The 25,732-nt window shown below is 35.6% G+C and overlaps 1 protein-coding gene across 2 annotated transcripts; it reads right to left on the minus strand.

The window, feature by feature from the left end:
- Nucleotides 1-1,510: 1,510 nt before the first annotated feature.
- LOC139872151 (uncharacterized) lies at nucleotides 1,511-25,732 on the minus strand. 2 transcript variants are annotated; one of them, XM_071859984.1, is made up of 4 exons: nucleotides 25,372-25,732; nucleotides 24,608-24,866; nucleotides 19,057-19,128; nucleotides 1,511-1,557 (listed from the first exon to the last, which is right to left on the minus strand). In XM_071859984.1, exons 1-3 carry the CDS (start codon nucleotides 25,568-25,570, stop codon nucleotides 19,125-19,127), a joined length of 462 nt encoding a protein of 153 aa, XP_071716085.1. In that variant the 5' UTR covers nucleotides 25,571-25,732; the 3' UTR covers nucleotides 1,511-1,557; nucleotides 19,057-19,124. The 2 variants fall into 2 exon arrangements, with proteins under 2 accessions (XP_071716085.1, XP_071716077.1); XM_071859976.1 differs by lacking the exons at nucleotides 1,511-1,557; nucleotides 19,057-19,128 and having other exon boundaries at nucleotides 24,532-24,866.

A 25,732-nucleotide genomic window follows, 5' to 3' on the forward strand; every position in this document is an offset into this window, starting at 1 on the left:
TAGAACTTGAGAGAGATCAATTAGATGAAGAAAATTGAAGAATGAAAGTGTTTGTAGGTGTTTTTGGTCGTTGGTGTATGGATTAGATATAAAGGATATGTAATATTGTTTTTATGTAAATAAGTCATGAATGATTACTCATATTTTTGTAATTTTATGAGATATTTCATGCTAGTTGCCAAATGATGGTTACCACATGTGTTAGGTGACTCACATGGGCTGCTAAGAGCTGATCATTGGAGTGTATATACCAATAGTACATACATCTAAAAGCTGTGTATTGTACGAGTACGAATACGGGTGCATACGAGTAGAATTGTTGATGAAACTGAATGAGGATGTAATTGTAAGAATTTTTGTTAAGTAGAAGTATTTTGATAAGTGTCTTGAAGTCTTTCAAAAGTGTATGAATACATATTAAAACACTACATGTATATACATTTTAACTGAGTCGTTAAGTCATCGTTAGTCGTTACATGTAAATGTTGTTTTGAAACCTTTAGGGTAACGATCTTGTTGAATGTTGTTAACCCATTATTTATTATAAAAAATGAGATGTTAAATTGTTATATTATCATGATATTATGATATATAATATATCTTAGTATGATATATATATACAGTTAAATGTCGTTACAACGATAATCGTTACATATATGTCTCGTTTCGAAATCATTAAGTTAGTAGTCTTATTTTTACATATGTATTTCATTGTTAATACACTTAATAATATATTTACTTATCATTTAACATAATTAACCAAGTGTATCAATATCTTAATATGATTCATATGTACCTAGTAAGACGTTGTTATAACGATAATCGTTATATATATCGTTTTCGAGTTTCTTAATTTAATAGTCTCATTTTTATGTATATAACTCATTGTTAAAATACCTAATGAGATACATACTTATAATAAAATCATGTTAACTATATATATAACCATATATATGTCATCGTATAGTTTTTACAAGTTTTAACTTTCGTGAATCACCGGTCAACTTGGGTGGTCAATTGTCTATATGAAACCTATTTCAATTAATCAAGTCTTAACAAGTTTGATTGCTTAACATGTTGGAAACACTTAATCATGTAAATAACAATTTCATTTAATATATATATAAACATGGAAAAGTTCGGGTCACTACATCACAAGCTTATATATTTATGTTAAACACAATACCCCATCACACGCGGGTATTTACCAGTTATCTGATATCTTTCGTACTTAATTTGACTACCCTAACGGAGTCCGAATTAAACAAACGAACCTGTTCTGTGACCCTTGTCACAAACTGGTCTCAACTAAACAACTAAATAATTATAAACATATAATTATTATAATAAAATACAAACACACCATAGGTCAAATGGGTCATTTCAACTAGGCCCAGTAACAGGATGTTACAATAACATTAATACATAACTCTGAGTGTCACTTAAAACTGTTTATAATTTAATAACATAAATTCACATCAGAGTTGACTTCATGACAAACATAACACCAGCACGCTCGTCAACTCCCCAAAATATGCAATCTGATAAGCTAACAACCTGCAGGGAGGAGATGGACGGATTAGCACGAAGTTAAGTGAATGGCACTAACAATTAACAATAGTATACAATACCTTCATGCATCATGTCATACATCTAAATCACACAAACCACTAGTGTTGTCGCTAGAGACTCCGGCGACCTGGCCAAGCCATTAACCACAGTTGATTAGATCGGGTTTACCGGAAGTTCCTTCCCATAACAAATCGTATAAGTCCTCTATACGCAACAGATGCATCATTCATACTTATACAGACCCATCTACCATAAGAAACCAAACCCTTGAATCTGGTTGATATCTATCTACCGCTAACTCGATAGGGATGTGTTAGGGTTATAACACAGAAAACAAGCACATATCAACACATACGTTAGCATTCAGTATCCAACAACAAAAGTATAAAGGCAATCCAAACTAGCATACCACAAGGATAACTAGCTAATCTATACTATGCATTAACGACATGTCCCACTCACCGAATACCAGCAACAGAAGGTTCTCGGAGGTCTAATCTTTCTAAGCCTTCTCTCTGTCTTTATCACCTAAGCAAAGATAACACAAGTCAGTAACTTTATTCCAACAATAGTGATGATACTACTGAATTGTTAACAAAACGGTCTACATCTATCGACCCCTTACAAAGCCAAATTTTCATTCAATGGAATGGTATTACACACACACAAGTATGATATTCATAACATAAAAATCATAATAAAATCACAATCCTAGTTGCTAAAGTGTTCTTAATAAAATTAGACACACCTGAACGGGAAATGGTCTAGGAAAGGACTATTTCTTTGTTCGCAATGCTTCCCAATTGCCAGGAATTAGTAACTTCAATAGCCTTCGATGGTTATACTAAAGAAGCATTAAGATCCACATTCTGTACAGAAAAAGCACCAGCACCCCAGTTAGCCATGCTAAAGCTGATGTTACTGTAGTGACCCGAACTTTTCCATGTTTATATATATTAATTAAGATTGATATTTACATGATTAAATGTTTCCAACATGTTAAGCAATCAAACTTGTTAAGACTTGATTAATTGAAATATGTTTCATATAGACAATTGACCACCCAAGTTGACCGGTGATTCACGAACGTTAAAACTTGTAAAAACTATATGATGACATATATATGGATATATATATATAGTTAACATGATACTATGATAAGTAAACATATCATTAAGTATATTAACAATGAACTACATATGTAAAAACAAGACTACTAACTTAATGATTTTTAAACGAGACATATATGTAACGATTATCGTTGTAAAGACATTTAATGTATATATATCATATTAAGAGATATTCAAACATGATAATATCATGATAATATAATAATTTAAAATCTCATTTGATATTATAAACATTGGGTTAACAATATTTAACAAGATCGTTAACCTAAAGGTTTCAAAACAACACTTACATGTAACGACTAACGATGACTTAACGACTCAGTTAAAATGTATATACATGTAGTGTTTTAATATGTATTTATACACTTTTGAAAGACTTCAATACACTTATCAAAATACTTCTACTTAACAAAAATGCTTACAATTACATCCTCGTTCAGTTTCATCAACAATTCTACTCGTATGCACCCGTATTCGTACTCGTACAATACACAGCTTTTAGATGTATGTACTATTGGTATATACACTCCAATGATCAGCTCTTAGCAGCCCATTTGAGTCACCTAACACATATGGGAACCATAATTTGGCAACTAGCATGAAATATCTCATAAAATTACAAAAATATGAGTAATCATTCATGACTTATTTACATGAAAACAAAATTACATATCCTTTATATCTAATCCATACACCAACGACCAAAAACACCTAAAAATACTTTCATTCTTCAATTTTCTTCATCTAATTGATCTCTCTCAAGTTCTATCTTCAAGTTCTAAGTGTTCTTCATAAATTCTACAAGTTCTAGTTACATAAAATCAAGAATACTTTCAAGTTTGCTAGCTCACTTCCAATCTTGTAAGGTGATCATCCAACCTCAAGAAATCTTTGTTTCGTACAGTAGGTTATTATTCTAATACAAGGTAATAATCATATTCAAACTTTGGTTCAATTTCTATAACTATAACAATCTTATTTCAAGTGATGATCTTACTTGAACTTGTTTTCGTGTCATGATTCTGCTTCAAGAACTTCGAGCCATCCAAGGATCCGTTGAAGCTAGATCCATTTTTCTCTTTTCCAGTAGGTTTATCCAAGGAACTTAAGGTAGTAATGATGTTCATAACATCATTCGATTCATACATATAAAGCTATCTTATTCGAAGGTTTAAACTTGTAATCACTAGAACATAGTTTAGTTAATTCTAAACTTGTTCGCAAACAAAAGTTAATCCTTCTAATTTGACTTTTAAAATCAAATAAACACATATTCTATATCTATATGATATGCTAACTTAATGATTTAAAACCTGGAAACACGAAAACACCGTAAAACCGGATTTACGCCGCCGTAGTAACACCGCGAACTGTTTTGGGTTAGTTAATTAAAAACTATGATAAACTTTGATTTAAAAGTTGTTATTCTGAGAAAATGGTTTTTATTATGAACATGAAACTATATCCAAAAATTATGGTTAAACTCAAAGTGGAAGTATGTTTTCTAAAATGGTCATCTAGACGTCGTTCTTTCGACTGAAATGACTACCTTTACAAAAATGACTTGTAACTTATTTTTCCGACAATAAACCTATACATTTCTGTTTAGATTCATAAAATAGAGTTCAATATGAAACCATAGCAATTTGATTCACTCAAAACGGATTTAAAATGAAGAAGTTATGGGTAAAACAAGATTGGATAATTTTTCTCATTTTAGCTACGTGAAAATTGGTAACAAATCTATTCCAACCATAACTTAATCAACTTGTACTGTATATTATGTAATCTTGAGATACCATAGACACGTATACAATGTTTCGACCTATCATGTCGACACATCTATATATATTTCGGAACAACCATAGACACTCTATATGTGAATGTTGGAGTTAGCTATACAGGGTTGAGGTTGATTCCAAAATATATATAGTTTGAGTTGTGATCAATACTGAGATACGTATACACTGGGTCGTGGATTGATTCAAGATAATATTTATAGATTTATTTCTGTACATCTAACTGTGGACAACTAGTTGTAGGTTACTAACGAGGACAGCTGACTTAATAAACTTAAAACATCAAAATATATTAAAAGTGCTGTAAATATATTTTGAACATACTTTGATATATATGTATATATTGTTATAGGTTCGTGAATCAACCAGTGGCCAAGTCTTACTTCCCGACGAAGTAAAAATCTGTGAAAGTGAGTTATAGTCCCACTTTTAAAATCTAATATTTTTGGGATGAGAATACATGCAGGTTTTATAAATGATTTACAAAATAGACTCAAGTACGTGAAACTACATTCTATGGTTGAATTATCGAAATCGAATATGCCCCTTTTTATTAAGTCTGGTAATCTAAGAATTAGGGAACAGACACCCTAATTGACGCGAATCCTAAAGTTAAATCTATTGGGCCTAACAAACCCCATCCAAAGTACCGGATGCTTTAGTACTTCGAAATTTATATCATATCCGAAGGGTGTCCCGGAATGATGGGGATATTCTTATATATGCATCTTGTTAATGTCGGTTACCAGGTGTTCACCATATGAATGATTTTTATCTCTATGTATGGGATGTGTATTGAAATATGAAATCTTGTGGTCTATTATTATGATTTGATATATATAGGTTAAACCTATAACTCACCAACATTTTTATTGACGTTTTAAGCATGTTTATTCTCAGGTGATTATTAAGAGCTTCCGCTGTCGCATACTTAAATAAGGACGAGATTTGGAGTCCATGCTTGTATGATATTGTGTAAAAACTGCATTCAAGAAACTTATTTTGTTGTAACATATTTGTATTGTAAACCATTATGTAATGGTCGTGTGTAAACAGGATATTTTAGATTATCATTATTTGATAATCTACGTAAAGCTTTTTAAACCTTTATTGATGAAATAAAGGTTATGGTTTGTTTTAAAATGAATGCAGTCTTTGAAAAACGTCTCATATAGAGGTCAAAACCTCGCACCGAAATCAATTAATATGGAACGTTTTTAATCAATAAGAACGGGACATTTCAGTTGGTATCCGAGCATTGGTCTTAGAGAACCAAAATTTTGCATTAGTGTGTCTTATCGAGTTTGTTAGGATGCATTACTGAGTCTGGACTTCTACCGTGTTTACTTGAAAAATGATTGCTTAACAAATTTTGTTGGAAACTATATATTTTTAACATGTGAATATTATGTGATATATTAATCTCTTAACGCGTTTGATATTATGTGATAGATGTCTACCTCTAGAACAAGTCCCATTGACTCACCTAATAATAATGAAGAGTCAAATGTAAATTGGAATGATTCGTGGACTGATTCACAAGTTCCCGAAGAGGAACCGGAAGAAGAGTCGGAACCGGAAGAAGAATCGGAACCGGAAGAAGAATCGGAACCGGATGAAGAAATAGAACCGGTGGGGGAAATAATAAAACGGTTAAGTAAAAGAAAATCCTCAACCAATCGACCAAGGTTAATTATGGTCAATGGTGTTTCCGCCAAGGAAGCAAAATATTGGGAGGATTACCAATTCTCCGATGAATCGGATTCCCACAAGAATTCCGATAATGTTATAGAAATTACCCCAACTGAATTTAAAAAGGCAAAAGAAAATAATAAGGGAAAGGGCATAAAAATAGAGAAATCTAATTCCAACCCCGATGAACTTTATATGTATCGTCAACCCCCGAAGTCCTTAAGTTGTAACAATGACCCGGGAACCTCTAAACCACCAGGTTTTTCTAAACCAATGTGGAAAACGACAGCTCGTATTAGGAGAACATCATATATCCCTAGAAACTTGGCAAAACGAACCAAAACCGAAGAAGAAGAAACAAGCGAGTCGGAATAAGATAGTTGTATTCGTGTGGTGTAGTATATGTAATATAGTGTGCTTATGCTTTATGATATATGTAAAAAATTGCTTGTATTAATAAGTATTTTTTTTTATGAATCTAACTCTTGTCTATTTTACAGTATAAAAACACAAAATGGATAGACAACCCAATATTTTAAGAGACCTACCCGGAGACATGATTGATGAAATCTTGTCTACAGTCGATCAGAATTCTTCAGCACAACTATTTAAGGCGAGATCAGTTTGTAAGACATTCGAAGAACGTTCCAAGAATGCCTTGGTTTATAAAAGGCTTTCGTTCGAAAGATGGGGGATATCACATTGGGAAATCCATAAGTTACGATGTGTTTACTTTGACGCATATATTGCGGGCAACCCAAATGCTATTTTACGCAATGGGTTAAGAAATTATTTTGACTCAATATATCCGAATATTGGACTTCGTGATTTAGAAAAAGCGGCTAACATGCAACATAAAGAAGCATGTTATGCTTACGGATTAGTAATGTTCGCTTCTCACCAAAGTGAGAACAAGAACATCGGGCTACAACTATTAAACAAAACGTTCCCACAAGTGACGGAGTCGGTAATTGGGGTAAGAAATGAGGTTTTTAGATTGTTACGGGACTGTTGGACATTACGTAACCCTCGTCCCTTTGACGATGTTACAACATGCTGTCTTATCAACGGCCATAACAGTTATGTTCCACAAGACCAAGGATGGGAAGTAATCCTAGTAAAACCAGAATGCATGACTTGTTTCTGGACGTATGAATTACGTGTCTTTATTGCCTTTGCTGAACGACTTGTGTACTAGCTAGAATTATCTTCACAACCATCTTGTATCAAATTTATTGTGTGCTATATTTCATGCTATATGTAAAATAAGCGGTATTGTAAGTTTGTAAAATATTGTGTAAAAGTTTGAACGCGAAATATTATTATAATCAGTTTTTCATATAGAATTGTAGTAGTTGAATTGTATATTAGCTACTAAGTATGAACTTAACGGGTAGGTACTACCCGAATTTAAACTTATAAAACGCTAATATGAAGAAAAAGCTTTTATAAATGAGTTCATATTATGCTACGAAATACTATTAACTACTCTTAATATTCTGTATGATTAACTTGTTCCATTTGACTATTTTGAAGGAAATGGCACCGACTACTCGACATACCGTGAATATGAATGAAGAGGAATTCCGTACTTTTCTAGCTTCAAACATAGCCGCAGTACAGGCTGCGCTACATACCAACAATAACCTTGGATCTAGCAGTACAGGAAATCGTGTAGGATGCACCTACAAAGAATTCACTGCCTGCAAACCTTTGGAATTTGATGGAACCGAAGGACCGATCGGATTGAAACGGTGGACCGAGAAGGTCGAATCGGTGTTTGCCATAAGTAAGTGTACTGAAGAGGACAAAGTGAAGTACGCTACGCATACCTTCACAGGTTCTGCGTTAACATGGTGGAATACCTATCTAGAGCAAGTGGGACAAGACGATGCGTACGCACTACCGTGGTCAGCATTCAAGCACTTGATGAACGAGAAGTACCGTCCCAGAACCAAGGTCAATAAGCTCAAGACAGAACTTAGAGGGTTACGAACCCAAGGATTTGATATTACCACGTACGAAAGACGATTCACAGAATTGTGCCTATTGTGTCCGGGAGCATTCGAAGATGAGGAAGAGAAGATCGACGCATTTGTGAAAGTATTACCGGAAAGAATCCAAGAAGATATAAGTTTACACGAGCCCGCCTCCATACAACAGGCATGTAGAATGGCTCACAAACTAGTGAACCAGATTGAAGAAAGAATTAAAGAACAGACTGCTGAAGAGGCCAATGTGAAGCAAGTCAAAAGAAAATGGGAGGAAAACGGTGATAAGAATCACCAATACAACAACAACAGCAATTACAACAATAATCGCAACAATTATCCCAACAATCGCAACATCAATCGCAACTACACCAAATGGCCCAACAACAACAACAACAACAACAACAACAACAACAACAACAACAACAACAACAACAACAACAACAACAACAACAACAACAACAACAACAACAGTAACTACAATAATCATCCCAACAACAATAATAACCGCAACAACAACAACAATCAGAAGCAGCTATGCCAAAGGTGTGAAAAGTATCACTCGGGATTCTGCATCAAATTTTGCAACAAGTGTAAAAGAAATGGTCATAGCGCGGCGAAATGTGAGGTCTACGGACCAGGGGTTAATAGAACGAAAGGAACAAATGGTGTCGGAACGAGTAATGGCGGAGCAAGTAGTTTCGGAGCAAGTTATGCCAATGTAGTTTGTTATAAATGTGGAAAACCGGGTCACATTATTAGAAATTGCCCGAACCAGGAGAACACGAATGGACAAGGCCGCGGAAGAGTTTTCAATATTAATGCGGTAGAGGCACAAGAAGACCCAGAGCTTGTTACGGGTACGTTTCTTATTGACAATAAATCTGCTTACGTTTTATTTGATTCGGGTGCGGATAGAAGCTATATGAGTAGAGATTTTTGTGCTAAATTAAGTTGTCCATTGACGCCTTTGGATAGTAAATTTTTACTCGAATTAGCAAATGGTAAATTAATTTCAGCAGATAATATATGTCGAAATCGAGAAATTAAACTGGTTAGCGAAACATTTAAGATTGATTTGATACCAGTAGAGTTAGGGAGTTTTGATGTGATAATCGGTATGGACTGGTTAAAAGAAGTGAAAGCAGAGATCGTGTGTTACAAAAATGCAATTCGCATTATACGAGAAAAAGGAAAACCCTTAATGGTGTACGGAGAAAAGGGCAACACGAAGCTACATCTTATTAGTAATTTGAAGGCACAAAAACTAAAAAGAAAAGGTTGCTATGCTGTTCTAGCACACGTAGAGAAAGTACAAACTGAAGAAAAGAGCATCAATGATGTTCCCATTGCAAAAGAATTTCCCGATGTATTTCCGAAAGAATTACCGGGATTACCCCCACATCGATCCGTTGAATTTCAAATAGATCTTGTACCAGGAGCTGCACCAATAGCTCGTGCTCCTTACAGACTTGCACCCAGTGAGATGAAAGAACTGCAAAGCTAATTACAAGAACTTTTAGAGCGTGGTTTCATTCGACCAAGCACATCACCGTGGGGAGCTCCTGTTTTGTTTGTCAAGAAGAAAGATGGTACATTCAGGTTGTGTATCGACTACCGAGAGTTGAACAAACTTACCATCAAGAACCGCTACCCACTACCGAGAATCGACGACTTATTTGATCAACTACAAGGCTCGTCTGTTTATTCAAAGATTGACTTACGTTTCGGGTATCATCAAATGCGGGTGAAAGAAGATGATATTCCAAAGACTGCTTTCAGAACACGTTACGGTCATTACGAGTTTATGGTCATGCCATTTGGTTTAACTAATGCACCAGCTGTGTTCATGGACCTTATGAACCGAGTGTGTGGACCATACCTTAACAAGTTTGTCATTGTTTTCATTGATGACATACTTATTTACTCAAAGAATGACCAAAAACACGGTGAACATTTGAGAAAGGTGTTAGAAGTATTGAGGAAGGAAGAATTGTACGCTAAGTTTTCAAAGTGTGCATTTTGGTTGGAAGAAGTTCAATTCCTCGGTCATATAGTGAACAAAGAAGGTATTAAGGTGGATCCGGCAAAGATAGAAACTGTTGAAAAGTGGGAAACCCCAAAAACTTCAAAACACATACGCCAGTTTTTAGGACTAGCTGGTCACTACAGAAGGTTCATCCAAGACTTTTCCATAATAGCAAAACCCTTGACTGCATTAACGCATAAAGGGAAGAAATTTGAATGGAATGATGAACAAGAGAAAGCGTTTCAGTTATTGAAGAAAAAGCTAACTACGACACCTATATTGTCATTGCCTGAAGGGAATGATGATTTTTTGATTTATTGTGACGCCTCAAAGCAAGGTCTCGATTGTGTATTAATGCAACGAACGAAGGTGATTGCTTATGCGTCTAGACAATTGAAGATTCACGAACAAACTTATACGACGCATGATTTGGAATTAGGCGCGGTTGTTTTTGCATTAAAGACTTGGAGGCACTACTTATATGGGGTCAAAAGTATTATATATACCGACCATAAAAGTCTCCAACACATATTTAATCAGAAACAACTGAATATGAGGCATCGTAGGTGGATTGAATTGTTGAATGATTACGACTTTGAGATTCGTTACCACCCGGGGAAGGCAAATGTGGTAGCCGATGCCTTGAGCAGGAAGGACAGAGAACCCATTCGAGTAAAATCTATGAATATAATGATTCATAATAACCTTACTACTCAAATAAAGGAGGCGCAACAAGGAGTTTTAAAAGAGGGAAATTTAAAGGATGAAATATTCAAAGGATCGGGGAAGCATCTTAATATTCGGGAAGACGGAACCCGGTATAGGGCTGAAAGGATTTGGGTACCAAAATTTGGAGATATGAGAGAAATGGTACTTAGAGAAGCTCATAAAACCAGATACTCAATACATCCTGGAACGGGGAAGATGTACAAGGATCTCAAGAAACATTTTTGGTGGCCGGGTATGAAAGCCGATGTTGCTAAATACGTAGAAGAATGTTTGACGTGTTCTAAGGTCAAAGCTGAGCATCAGAAACCATCAGGTCTACTTCAACAACCCGAAATCCCAGAATGGAAATGGGAAAACATTACCATGGATTTCATCACTAAATTTCCAAGGACTGCAAGTGGTTTTGATACTATTTGGGTAATAGTTGATCGTCTCACCAAATCAGCACACTTCCTGCCAATAAGAGAAGATGACAAGATGGAGAAGTTAGCACGACTGTATTTGAAGGAAGTCGTCTCCAGACATGGAATACCAATCTCTATTATCTCTGATAGGGATGGCAGATTTATTTCAAGATTCTGGCAGACATTACAGCAAGCATTAGGAACTCTTCTAGACATGAGTACTGCCTATCATCCACAAACTGATGGGCAGAGCGAAAGGACAATACAAACGCTTGAAGACATGCTACGAGCATGTGTTATTGATTTCGGAAACAGTTGGGATCGACATCTACCCTTAGCAGAATTTTCCTACAACAACAGCTACCATTCAAGCATTGAGATGGCGCCGTTTGAAGCACTTTATGGTAGAAAGTGCAGGTCTCCGATTTGTTGGAGTGAAGTGGGGGATAGACAGATTACGGGTCCAGAGATTATACAAGAAACTACCGAGAAGATCATCCAAATTCAACAACGGTTGAAAACCGCCCAAAGTCGACAAAAGAGCTACGCTGACATTAAAAGAAAAGATATAGAATTTGAAATTGGAGAGATGGTCATGCTTAAAGTTGCACCTTGGAAAGGTGTTGTTCGATTTGGTAAACGAGGGAAATTAAATCCAAGGTATATTGGACCATTCAAGATTATTGATCGTGTCGGACCAGTAGCTTACCGACTTGAGTTACCTCAACAACTCGCGGCTGTACATAACACTTTCCACGTCTCGGATTTGAAGAAATGTTTTGCTAAAGAAGATCTCACTATTCCGTTAGATGAAATCCAAATCAACGAAAAACTCCAATTCATCGAAGAACCCGTCGAAATAATGGATCGTGAGGTTAAAAGACTTAAGTAAAACAAGATACCAATTGTTAAGGTTCAATGGAATGCTCGTAGAGGACCCGAGTTCACCTGGGAGCATGAAGATTAGATGAAGAAGAAATACCCGCATCTATTTCCAGAAGATTCGTCAACACCTTCAACAGCTAAAAATTTCGGGACGAAATTTATTTAACGGGTAGGTACTGTAGTGACCCGAACTTTTCCATGTTTATATATATTAATTGAGATTGATATTTACATGATTAAATGTTTCCAACATGTTAAGCAATCAAACTTGTAAAGACTTGATTAGTTGAAATATGTTTCATATAGACAATTGACCACCCAAGTTGACCGGTGATTCACGAACGTTAAAACTTGTAAAAACTATAAGATGACATATATATGGATATATATATATATATATAGTTAACATGATACTATGATAAGTAAACATATCATTAAGTATATTAACAATGAACTACATATGTAAAAACAAGACTACTAACTTAATGATTTTTAAACGAGACATATATGTAACGATTATCGTTGTAAAGACATTTAATGTATATATATCATATTAAGAGATATTCATACATGATAATATCATGATAATATAATAATTTAAAATCTCATTTTATATTATAAACATTGGGTTAACAACATTTAACAAGATCGTTAACCTAAAGGTTTCAAAACAACACTTATATGTAACGACTAACGATGACTTAACGACTCAGTTAAAATGTATATACATGTAGTGTTTTAATATGTATTTATACACTTTTTAAAGACTTCAATACACTTATCAAAATACTTCTACTTAACAAAAATGCTTACAATTACATCCTCGTTCAGTTTCATCAACAATTCTACTCGTATGCACCCGTATTCGTACTCGTACAATACACAGCTTTTAGATGTATGTACTATTGGTATATACACTCCAATGATCAGCTCTTAGCAGCCCATGTGAGTCACCTAACACATGTGGGAACTATTATTTGGAAACTACATGAAATATCTCATAAAATTACAAAAATATGAGTAATCATTCATGACTTATTTACATGAAAACAAAATTACATATCCTTTATATCTAATCCATACACCAACGACCAAAAACACCTACAAACACTTTCATTCTTCAATTTTCTTCATCTAATTGATCTCTCTCAAGTTCTATCTTCAAGTTCTAAGTGTTCTTCATAAATTCTACAAGTTCTAGTTACATAAAATCAAGAATACTTTCAAGTTTGCTAGCTCACTTCCAATCTTGTAAGGTGATCATCCAACCTCAAGAAATCTTTGTTTCTTACAGTAGGTTATCATTCTAATACAAGGTAATAATCATATTCAAACTTTGGTTCAATTTCTATAACTATAACAATCTTATTTCAAGTGATGATCTTACTTGAACTTGTTTTCGTGTCATGATTCTGCTTCAAGAACTTCGAGCCATCCAAGGATCCGTTGAAGCTAGATCCATTTTTCTCTTTTCCAGTAGGTTTATCCAAGGAACTTAAGGTAGTAATGATGTTCATAACATCATTCGATTCATACATATAAAGCTATCTTATTCGAAGGTTTAAACTTGTAATCACTAGAACATAGTTTAGTTAATTCTAAACTTGTTCGCAAACAAAAGTTAATCCTTCTAATTTGACTTTTAAAATCAACTAAACACATGTTCTATATCTATATGATATGCTAACTTAATGATTTAAAACTTGGAAACACGAAAAACACCGTAAAACCGGATTTACGCCGTCGTAGTAACACCGCGGGCTGTTTTAGGTTAGTTAATTAAAAACTATGATAAACTTTGATTTAAAAGTTATTATTCTGTGAAAATGATTTTTATTATGAACATGAAACTATATCCAAAAATTATGGTTAAACTCAAAGTGGAAGTATGTTTTCTAAAATGGTCATCTAGACGTCGTTCTTTCGACTGAAATGACTACCTTTACAAAAATGACTTGTAACTTATTTTTCCGACTATAAACCTATACTTTTTCTGTTTAGATTCATAAAATAGAGTTCAATATGAAACCATAGCAATTTGATTCACTCAAAACGGATTTAAAATGAAGAAGTTATGGGTAAAACAAGATTGGATAATTTTTCTCATTTTAGCTACGTGAAAATTGGTAACAAATCTATTCCAACCATAACTTAATCAACTTGTATTGTATATTATGTAATCTTGAGATACCATAGACACGTATACAATGTTTCGACCTATCATGTCGACACATCTATATATATTTCGGAACAACCATAGACACTCTATATGTGAATGTTGGAGTTAGCTATACAGGGTTGAGTTTGATTCCAAAATATATATAGTTTGAGTTTTGATCAATACTGAGATACGTATACACTGGGTCGTGGATTGATTCAAGATAATATTTATCGATTTATTTCTGTACATCTAACTGTGGACAACTAGTTGTAGGTTACTAACGAGGACAGCTGACTTAATAAACTTAAAACATCAAAATATATTAAAAGTGTTGTAAATATATTTTGAACATACTTTGATATATATGTATATATTGTTATAGGTTCGTGAATCAACCAGTGGCCAAGTCTTACTTCCTGGCAAAGTAAAAATCTGTGAAAGTGAGTTATAGTCCCACTTTTAAAATCTAATATTTTTGGGATGAGAATACATGCAGGTTTTATAAATGATTTACAAAATAGACACAAGTACGTGAAACTACATTCTATGGTTGAATTATCGAAATCGAATATGCCCCTTTTTATTAAGTCTGGTAATCTAAGAATTAGGGAACATACACCCTAATTGACGCGAATCCTAAAGATAGATCTATTGGGCCTAACAAACCCCATCCAAAGTACCGGATGCTTTAGTACTTCGAAATTTATATCTTATGCGAAGGGTGTCCCGGAATGATGGGGATATTCTTATATATGCATCTTGTTAATGTCGGTTACCAGGTGTTTACCATATGAATGATTTTTATCTCTATGTATGGGATGTGTATTGAAATATGAAATCTTGTGGTCTATTATTATGATTTGATATATATAGGTTAAACCTATAACTCACCAACATTTTTGTTGATGTTTTAAGCATGTTTATTCTCATGTGATTATTAAGAGCTTCCGCCGTCGCATACTTAAATAAGGACGAGATTTGGAGTCCATGCTTGTATGATATTGTGTAAAAACTGCATTCAAGAAACTTATTTTGTTGTAACATATTTGTATTGTAAACCATTATGTAATGGTCGTGTGTAAACAGGATATTTTAGATTATCATTATTTGATAATCTACGTAAAGCTTTTTAAACCTTTATTGATGAAATAAAGGTTATGGTTTGTTTTAAAATGAATGCAGTCTTTGAAAAACGTCTCATATAGAGGTCAAAACCTCGCAACGAAATCAATTAATATGGAACGTTTTTAATCAATAAGAACGGGACATTTCAGTTACCAGCCTTCTTATTGGCTTCGTCCCTCTATCTTGGCTGGGTTATCCTACATTACTTATTAAAATTTCATTAGAAAAACAATCAGAAACTTATCGAGGTACTGTCGACACACTTTATTCATTAAATCCATAAACACTACGGGCGCGTTCGTTAACCTGAATGTCATAACCAGGAATTCATAGTGCCCATATCTTGTTCTAAATGCTGTTTTCAGTATGTCGGTCTCTAATATTCATACCTGATGATACCCTGAACGTAAGTCAATCTTTGAAAAGTAAGACACACCCTGTAACTGATCGAATAAGTAATATATTCTCGGCAATGGATACTTATTCTCTATCGTTCTCTTGTTTAAATCACGGTAGTCTATATACATTCGAAGAGACCTATCCTTATTTTTCACAAACAAAACAGGAGCACCCCATGGCGAAGAACTTGGTCGAATAAACCCCTTATCCAACAGTTCTTGAATCTGAGACATCATTTCTCGGATTTATGACGGAGCTAATCTGTAAGGAGCTTTTGCTACTGGCGTAGCACCTGGTACCAAATCAATTTCATATTCTACTTCATGGACTGGAGGTAACCCTGGTAAATCATCTGAAAATACTTTTGGAACTTCTAACACAACTGGAATATCGAACACCTGTTTCTTCTCCTTCTTAACATCAATCACGTAGGCTAAAAACAAATCGCATCCTTTTGATATTACCTTCTTGGCTTTCATTAGGGAAACCATAGGGAAGTTAAAACCATCGCGCTCCCCTCGAGCTACAACCCGAGACCCATCGGTCAAAGGGAAAAAAATATTCTTTTGGGGCACTTGATACTAGCCCTATTCGAACTTAACTAGTTCATGCCTACAACTAAATCGAAGCTAGGTATAGGCATCACCAAATAGGTTATAGGGAAAGGATGGTCATCAATCTCGATGGTAACTCAAGACAGACACATATGATTTGCATGGAACCGATTCACCATTAGCTACTTCTATTCTCAAAGGCGCATCTAATATTCTAACAGGAAACTTCAACTTATCATAGAAGTCTAAGGACATAAATGAGTGGTTCGCCCCTTAATCAAACAATACACGAGATGGCAAGGAGTTAACCAAGAACATACCAGTTATGACATCATCAGTAGCTGTAGCAACGTCTACAGTCATCTGAAATGCCATTGCTTTCGCCACAGGAGGGTTCTTTCTTTTCTGCCCAACAGTAGAGCAAAAGATCCCCCCGTCGACGTTGACCTTGTCCCTGACCCCGACCCGGAGTTGCTTCTAGATACGGACGGACAACAAGTTAATCTATGGCCCTCTTGGTGAGAGTTCCAACAAACATTAGCTTTTAAAGAACAATCATTCAATTCATGACCCACAACCCCACATCTCAAACATCTCCTTGTCATCGGAGAACACGATCCATAATGAGTTGATTTACAGGCAAAACACCAATCTTTTTTATTTGAACTTGACCCGCTCATACTTGATTTACCCTTGTGTTTATGTCCACTTGATTTCTTAGAACGTTGACCCGATTGTCGGCTTGACTGTTGACTAGACTGATAACTTGATTGACTGTCAGATTTCCCCCCAAAAGAACTAGTTCCTATCCTTGCACTTCTTGCAGCCTTGACATCAACTTCTGTAGCCTTCGCCATCTCATGAGTTTGAGACAGAGTTGAAGAAAACCTTGCTACTGTTTTGATATTCCAGCTTGATCACCCTCACAAAATGCTAAACTTTGTCTTTCTCATTTGGTTACCTACTACTGAACAAATCTTAACTTAGAGGTGAAATCCCGAAAAATGTCATCAATGGTCATATCATCAGTCATCTTCATATTCAAAAATTCTGTTTTCAACCTTCCCATCTCGTACTCTGAACAATATTGTTCACAAACCTTCGCATGAAATTGCTCCCAAGTTATTTGGTTGAATTGCTCCTTAGGTAAGTAAGAAGTGATAGAATCCCACCATTCCATAGCCTGACCCTTAAGCATACGACTAGCATACAACACCCTTTGTTCAGGCTAAAACAGATAAGCCTCCAAAGCACGATCTACTTCCCCGAGCCATTGAAATGTCACAGTAGGATTTATATAACCTATGAACTCAGGGCGCTATTTATTGATTTCAAACATTGTAGGTTGAAACATTGACACTTGAAATGGGTACATCGTTTGATTTGGGAATGGCTGGTTGTATTGGGATGACATCTGATTTGGTAGCGGATATTGATATTGAGTTTGTGGAAATTGTTTTTGAGAGGAACTTCCATATTGCGGGTAGAGAGTTGGTGGAATTGTTGGATTCAACGCAGTGGTATTCAGGTTTGACTGCACCTGATGTTGTTCAAGTTCTTTTATACGAACTCGAGCTTATTGTAACTGACTCTGTAGATCAATAATCTCCAGAGGCATCTCTTCCTCTGATGACACATGTCCATCTTCATCTAGGGCTCTGAAAGTTCCAGGGATGATGGGGCCAATAGCATTGTTCTCGTTATCTGCCATTTCTGCACTACCACAACATCTCACACCAAAGCTTAGTATATAATCGGTTAGTACTTACTGACTAACATACGTGATGTCCTAACATTCACTTAGCCCATCATCTTGCGTGTTATGTTTGACATGGATATCATAGAGTTTGGGAACATGACATTCAATCACAATGTGCATGCTGCCAAACCTATGCTCTGATACCAACTTGTGACACCGGCCATTATTTTATACATAGCGGAATAAATAGACATTAATATTAAACAAACACAATCAGTTAAGTTGTAACATTAATACACAACTCCGATTGTCACTTAAAACTGTTTATAATTTACATGATAACATAAAATCCACATCAGAGTTGACTTCATGACAAACATACCACTAGCACGCCCGTCAACTCCCCAAAAAATGCAATCTGATAAGCTAACAACCTACAGGGAGGAAAGTGAATGACACTAACAATTAACAATAGTATACAGTACCATGATACATCATGTCATACATCTAAAACACAGAAACCTCTACTGTTGTCGCACGAGACTCCGACGGCCTGGCCAAGCCATTAACCACAGTTGATCAGACTGGGTTTACCGAAAGTTCCTTCCCATAATGAATCGTATATGTCCTCCATATGCAACAAATGCGTCGTTCGAACTTATACATACCCCTCTACCATAAGGAACCCAAACCCTGAACCTGGTTTATCTCTACCTACCGCTAACTCAATAGGGACGTACTAGGGTTATAACGCAGAAAGCAAACACGTATCAACACATACGCTAGCATTTAGTATCCAACAAAAATTTAGCATGGCAATCCTAACTAGTATGGCACAAGGATAAGTAGCTACTCTATACTATGCATTAACGACTACTCCCACTTACCGAATACCAGCAACAGAATGTTCTCAGAGGTCTAATCTTAATCTTCCTGAGCCTTCTCTCTGTCTTTATCACCTGAGCAAAGATAACACAAGTAAGTAACTTTATTCCAAGAATACTGATGATACTACTGAATTGTTAACAAAAGGATCTACATCTATCGACCCCTTACAAAGCCACATTTTCATTCAACGGAATGGTATTACATGCACACAAGTATGATATTCATAATTTAAAAATCATACTAAAATCACAATCCTAGCTGCTAAGGTGTTCTTAATAAAATTAGACACACGGGCAGCATAACGGCTAGAGAGCAACACTTAGAAAAAATTTCAACTACCAAACACCATCGGTCGACTGTCAGAGACAGTCGGCCGACTGTCAGTACACCATCGGTCGATTGTCAAGTCTATGATCTATGGTCACTAAGAGACACCATCGGTCGATGGTCCACTTAGTCGGTCGAGGGTCTTGTCTGTAGATCGACTATCGGTAGACAATCGACCGACTGTGTTCATGTGCTGCAGAAGATAAACAAAGCTACGAGTTTCAAGCTAAAATCACCAATTCTTGATCTAGAGCTCGATTTTGGACCTCAAAACGAACTACAACTTGACTACAAGATAGTTTTGACTATTAACCCACAACTTTAACATCAAAACAACATCAAAATCAAAGGTTTTGATCCGAAATCACACTTTTAACAAACTAACTCAAAAACCCATTTTTTTACAAAGATTTAAGCACGTAATCTCCTGATTCTTACCTTAATAGAATCAGTAGATGATAAGGAGCAAGTTGATGTGACTAATTTGAGCTCAAGAACAAGATTTAGTAATTAAGGTTTGGTAGGAGAAGGAGTGAAGAACGAGATGAGTTGAGGAGAAGTCTAGAAAATAAAAGAAAGAGCAGGTACAAGTCACTTAATTGGGGTTAAAACCAATACCCCACAATACACGGGTATTTATCAGTTATCTCTAACATCTTTCGTACATCATTAGACAGCTCTAACGGAGTCCAATTTAAATATACAAACATGTTCTGTGACCCTTGTCACAACCCGATCTTAACCACATAGTCAAATAATCATAAACATTTTATTATTATAAAAGCACATAATAACACATATACAAACTTAAAGGCAAAATGGTATTCTTACAGTTAGGCTCCGTCCAAGGGTGTTACACTTACTTAACTCTTATTTACTAACCCCTTTTTTTCTCGCGTTTTGCGCCTTATTGATGAATGAAAATATAACTTGTTACATTGTGATTTTCTAAAGTGCCATTATTATTTTTGTTAGCGCAAAGCGCTGCGCTTTACAACTATAAGTATTCTATTGATATGAGATGATTGTAAGCTGCGTTATTGATACACATTAACTATCTTAAAAAAATACATGCAGACTAAGTGTTAATGCGCGTTTGAACGACTTTGTTTGCCATGCATGGTAATTGTTAAGATCATGCGCGTAAAATAATAAACATGTGTTATGTTTTGCTTAAATAAGATTTTTTTTAAAGGCGATATCGATATCGACATGTGTAAATAAGATTGATATAAATCGTGAATTATACTCAAGGCATGCCAGCGCCTAATCTATGATGTATACCATCGTGCACACAGTATATACTTAGATTATGCACCCTTGTGTGTGCATCAAGAGTCTCATAAGCGCGCCAAAATTTAGGATTGAAGTCATGTGCGACCAATGGCATCAGTTATTTGAAGATCTCAAATTGCACGTGTTATCTTTACTCTACGTATGAATTAATAAAAGGTTAACTTTTGAAAGATGGAACAACCAAAACATTCTTCAATATCAAATGATTGTCAGGCTTTACTTTACGAATATGTGAAATCACATATGTATTTCCATTGGGTAATTTAATATATGGTTTAAAAAAATAGAGATTTAGGCTATATTAAACCACTAGATACATGAGCCATATGATTAGTTTCTCTAATGTCTAGGATCCACTCACTTATAGTAAGAGTGTTAGAAGATATACTGCAAAATGATGATCAAGCTCATCATAAGATGTAAAAGCTAAGCTTGCACCTCATGATGAGTCAATTGTTGGAATCTTTTGGGTAACTACTCAAATTGTGAAGATATAAAGTTGACATTGTTTCCTTGCACATGTGCAAAAATTTTCTTAGTATTGGTGTAGTTTCTAGATTTGTTCTTCACTTGACTAGTATGCTTTGCTACGCTTATACCTATAATGTCAAACTGGATATCCTACTTTTTCGCAACACTTCTATGGATTATATCACTTATAACCACATTACGTATCCTTTAGATTAGATTTGTTGTACAGAGCAATCAAATTAACGATGGAGATAATTTTTCTTTGAGATTTTTGTTGTTGCCGCATTGAACAAGCAATCTCAACACTTAAGTAGATTCACCAGTAAGAGATGACTTCATAATGCACTTAAATGATATCTAATCCGTTAAAGAATTGAAATAGATGATAGTTCATTTTTTTTTTTTTTTTTTTTTTTTTTGGTTGTTGTTGTTGTTGACGACTTAGAGCATCTAAGAAATTGACAATTTCTTGAGTCACATTAGTAATTATTTGAACTTCACTCATTGCACCTATTATTCCTAAATATATTTCAATTTATAATAGTATTCACTTATTTGAGTTCCTGTTCAACTTCATAAGTTTCCCAATGAAGCTTGTATTTTCGTGAATCATTACTCAACGCAAATCTATTTTCCAATTGTTTCCAACCCATTTTTTTCTCTCCAAGATCCCAAAAATGCAGAACATTGGACAGGTACAAAAAGGCCTACACCCAAAATCCCAATTGCACGAATGTACAAAAAGGCTTGCACCCAAAATCCCCAATTGCATTTTTTTTTTTTTTCCCTTCTTTTTGTCTACCGAATTAATAATTAACTCCCTGCTCAAAACTGTTTTCCTCATTTTAGATGTGATACATACAACCTGTTGGTTATAGTTTTGGTTAGAAGATGAATATGGTTGCTAGCTATATTGGTAAAATGGATGTTATCCCACATAGGTGGGAGGAAGAACTTGGAAGGGGTGACTTGGTTATAAAAGGAGTGTTAAGTCTCACTTCCAAATTGCACCAATCAATACACTTTAAGTATTTGATTATTTCTTTCTTTCTTACCCTTGTTTGAGAGTTGTATTAGTCAAATATTTTGGAGAGTGTAGTTGGCTTAAGAGAGTCGTCTATATCATTGTAACAATTTGTGATATAGTGTATTTTCTCTCTTTGGGGGCCGGTGGTTTTTCTCCTGTTTTGGAGTTTCCACGTTAAATCTTGTGTTGTGTATTGTTCTTATTTCTTTACTATTATTGTTGGGCTGGGTGGTGGGAATTAGTGAGACCGTAATTTCCCAACAACTGGTATCAGAGCGTCAGGTTTAACGGGGGTCTCGGTTATAGGAGTCGGAGTATGCTCTGTGGTTGCCACGGGAGTGGATCGTCCACATCAGAAACGAGTTCTATTGATCGTATAGGGTATCTGGTTAGACAATATTTTTCTGATTCGTAGTAATAGTTGGATTTGTTAGTGGCGAGTTGTGGATTTCCGATTTAAAGGGTCCTGGCTACCTGCTACATCTTTTGGCTATTCGAAACGTGAGCAAAATCAGAGAAAGTTGTTGTCTATAGGATACGGATACGATGTCGAAGTTCAGTCCAATGAGATTTGATGTAGAGAAATTTGATGGGATGATCAATTTTGGCTTATGGCAGGTTCAAGTCAAGGATGTGTTGATTCAGTCCGGTTTACACAAGGCTTTGAAGGGTAAACCCACCCTTGTTCCTGACAGTGATTCTAGCAGTAAATTCGATGAAGAAGAATGGGATGATATGGATTTGAGGGCAGCAAGTGCGATTCGTTTGTGTCTTGCAAAGAACGTGCTTGCAAATGTGCACGGGTTATCAACGGCAAAGGAGCTTTGGGTTAAACTAGAGCAGTTGTACCAGGGCAAGGGCATCTCAAATCGGTTGTGTCTTAAAGAACAATTTCATACTCTGCGTATGGATGGGGGTTCAAAGATTTCAGATCATCTAAGTATTCTTAACGGTATTGTTTCAGAACTGGAGGCTATTGGAGTTAAAACGGATGATGAAGATAAAGCTTTGAGGTTGATATTATCTTTATCATCGTCTTATGAACACATGAAACCTATTTTGATGTATGGGAAGAAAACTCTGAAGTTTGAAGACGTTACTAGCAAGCTCCTATCCGAGGAGAAAAGACTGGAAGGTAACGGGGTCTCGTCATCAGGAGATACGATAGTGTTGTGTTCGGATAGGCAGAAGAGAAACTCTAGAAAGAATCTGACATGCTGGAAGTGCGGGAAGACTGGACATGTAAGGGTTAATTGTCCCGGTGGAGCTAATCCGGCAAATGGCTCCAAAGACGCTAACATTGTCTCCGTTGTTACGGAGAGTGACGAATTCCTCTGAAGTCACGTCATCCTCATGGTGTGTCCGCGCCACCGTGGAAAGGGATGTTCGTTAGCGGTTCCACAATTACACATGGGCATTGGTTTGGCGTTGATGCAGGCCGTGTGGTGGAAACTGATGTTGTAGCTGATGAAACTTCCAGGGAAAGCCAAACATGAAGTTGCACCATAACTGTTCAGCTGGTTATACAACATGTGCCGAGGTGAAATGCTTGGAATGCGATATTCTAAGTGCTATACTCTTTATGGTGGAGTATGATAATTCTGTTAAGAGTTATGATTGTCTGTTATGACAATGATTGTCGGGTCTTGACAATATTCGATGAAGATGCAAATTTTATTTCTTGGGTTAGAGATAATATCAGCGGCATGAAGATGAGGATCTTGAAGTTGTCGTCAAGGAAGCATCTACGTCGGTTATCCTTGCAATGTGGAAGCATGGTTATCTCCTTCTATCCAAAAGGTGAAGATTTGTTGGTTATAGTTTTGGTTAGAAGATGAATATGGTTGCTAGCTATATTGGTAAAATGGATGTTATCCCACATAGGTGGGAGGAAGAACTTGGAAGGGGTGACTTGGTTATAAAAGGAGTGTTAAGTCTCACTTCCAAATTGCACCAATCAATACACTTTAAGTATTTGATTGTTTCTTTCTTTCTTACCCTTGTTTGAGAGTTGTATTAGTCAAATATTTTGGAGAGTGTAGTTGGCTTAAGAGAGTCGTCTATATCATTGTAACAATTTGTGATATAGTGTATTTTCTCTCTTTGGGGGCCGGTTGTTTTTCTCCTGTTTTGGAGTTTCCACGTTAAATCTTGTGTTGTGTATTGTTCTTATTTCTTTACTATTATTGTTGGGCTGGGTGGTGGGAATTAGTGAGACCGTAATTTCCCAACACAACCGTATATAATTCCCAATATTTTGTATAGAGAATCATCTAATCTGGGGCACGTAGCGATATTGATGAGGATTAATGTAGTTACTCATCTTGATAACTATCGATTATTTAAACCGTATGATATTATATAAGATAAACAACAATAACAAGTGATTAGAGATACACGAGTTATATTATTTATTATGTGTGACATACCATAGTTTTGTAACACAAACATTATTTCCACATTTTGTGTCTCCCAAATATCCTCCATGCTTATAACGCTTGCCAAACTTTGCACGCTTGAACTTATAGTGCTTAAACTTGCCATGGTGATGATGATGGTGATATCCGTTGTATCCGTACCCATGTGACCCGTACCCATAATGGTGAGATCCATATCCTGCCGCCACTGCTGCTGCACCACCAGCTAGAAATGTTCCAAATCCGTGTCCGTGTCCGTGTCTTCCATGGCCTAAACCAGTTTTTTATTTGTTATGATAAGAATTATAACATATTTCGCTCACATATATTTATCCACTAATCAAGAAACCATTAAATCCACTTTATACACTTTGACACTATGTTAAAAACACTTGGGATATGCATGATCTTCTACTGTAGTCATTTCTTTAATTCGATCTAAATTATCAATATGGGGGAGGATGCACATAATATTGGATTTTTTAGGGAACAAGAGACAATTTTTCTAAGCAGAATTTGTTTGCTTGAACCACAGAATATTAATTTAATATAATAAAACAACCCCGATAATTATTGATAGGTCCTGATATATATAAACAAAAAGTGTCATGTTCAAACCTTATTAACAACATATATTGGCTGGCCAGACAGAAAGGGTAAAAAACGGTCATTAAACACCCGGTTAAGTAGTGCAAGCTAGTATCCCTAAGATAATATAATAATAGAAATCTTGAGATGGTAAATCAAATATAACAAACTTGTGACAAAAAGCTTACATGGATACGGAGCGGATGTAGCTGGATAAGCGATTGGAGGATAACCGGCAGGTGGTGGATACGCGTGTGGCGGATGTCCACCGTGAGAAGGATAGCCAGCAGGAGCAGGGTAAGGGTATGCTACATCTGGTCCGGAATAGTATCCACCATGAGAGAACAGTCCTTTTTCTCCCTTATGCTTATGATATTGATCATCCATTGTTACTAAATTGAGCACCTAAATTTAAATTTGTCGTTCGATATGATACTTTGTTACCAATGAAACCAGGTTGTTGTTTACTTACCTTGATCAAAAGCCACTTTATTAGTGGTGGTGTGATTGATATTCTAGTTCAAGTGATAACATTGAAGGATTAATGGT

Source organism: Rutidosis leptorrhynchoides, chromosome 1, assembly GCF_046630445.1.
Source record: "Rutidosis leptorrhynchoides isolate AG116_Rl617_1_P2 chromosome 1, CSIRO_AGI_Rlap_v1, whole genome shotgun sequence".
NCBI classification, from domain to species: Eukaryota; Viridiplantae; Streptophyta; class Magnoliopsida; order Asterales; family Asteraceae; genus Rutidosis; species Rutidosis leptorrhynchoides.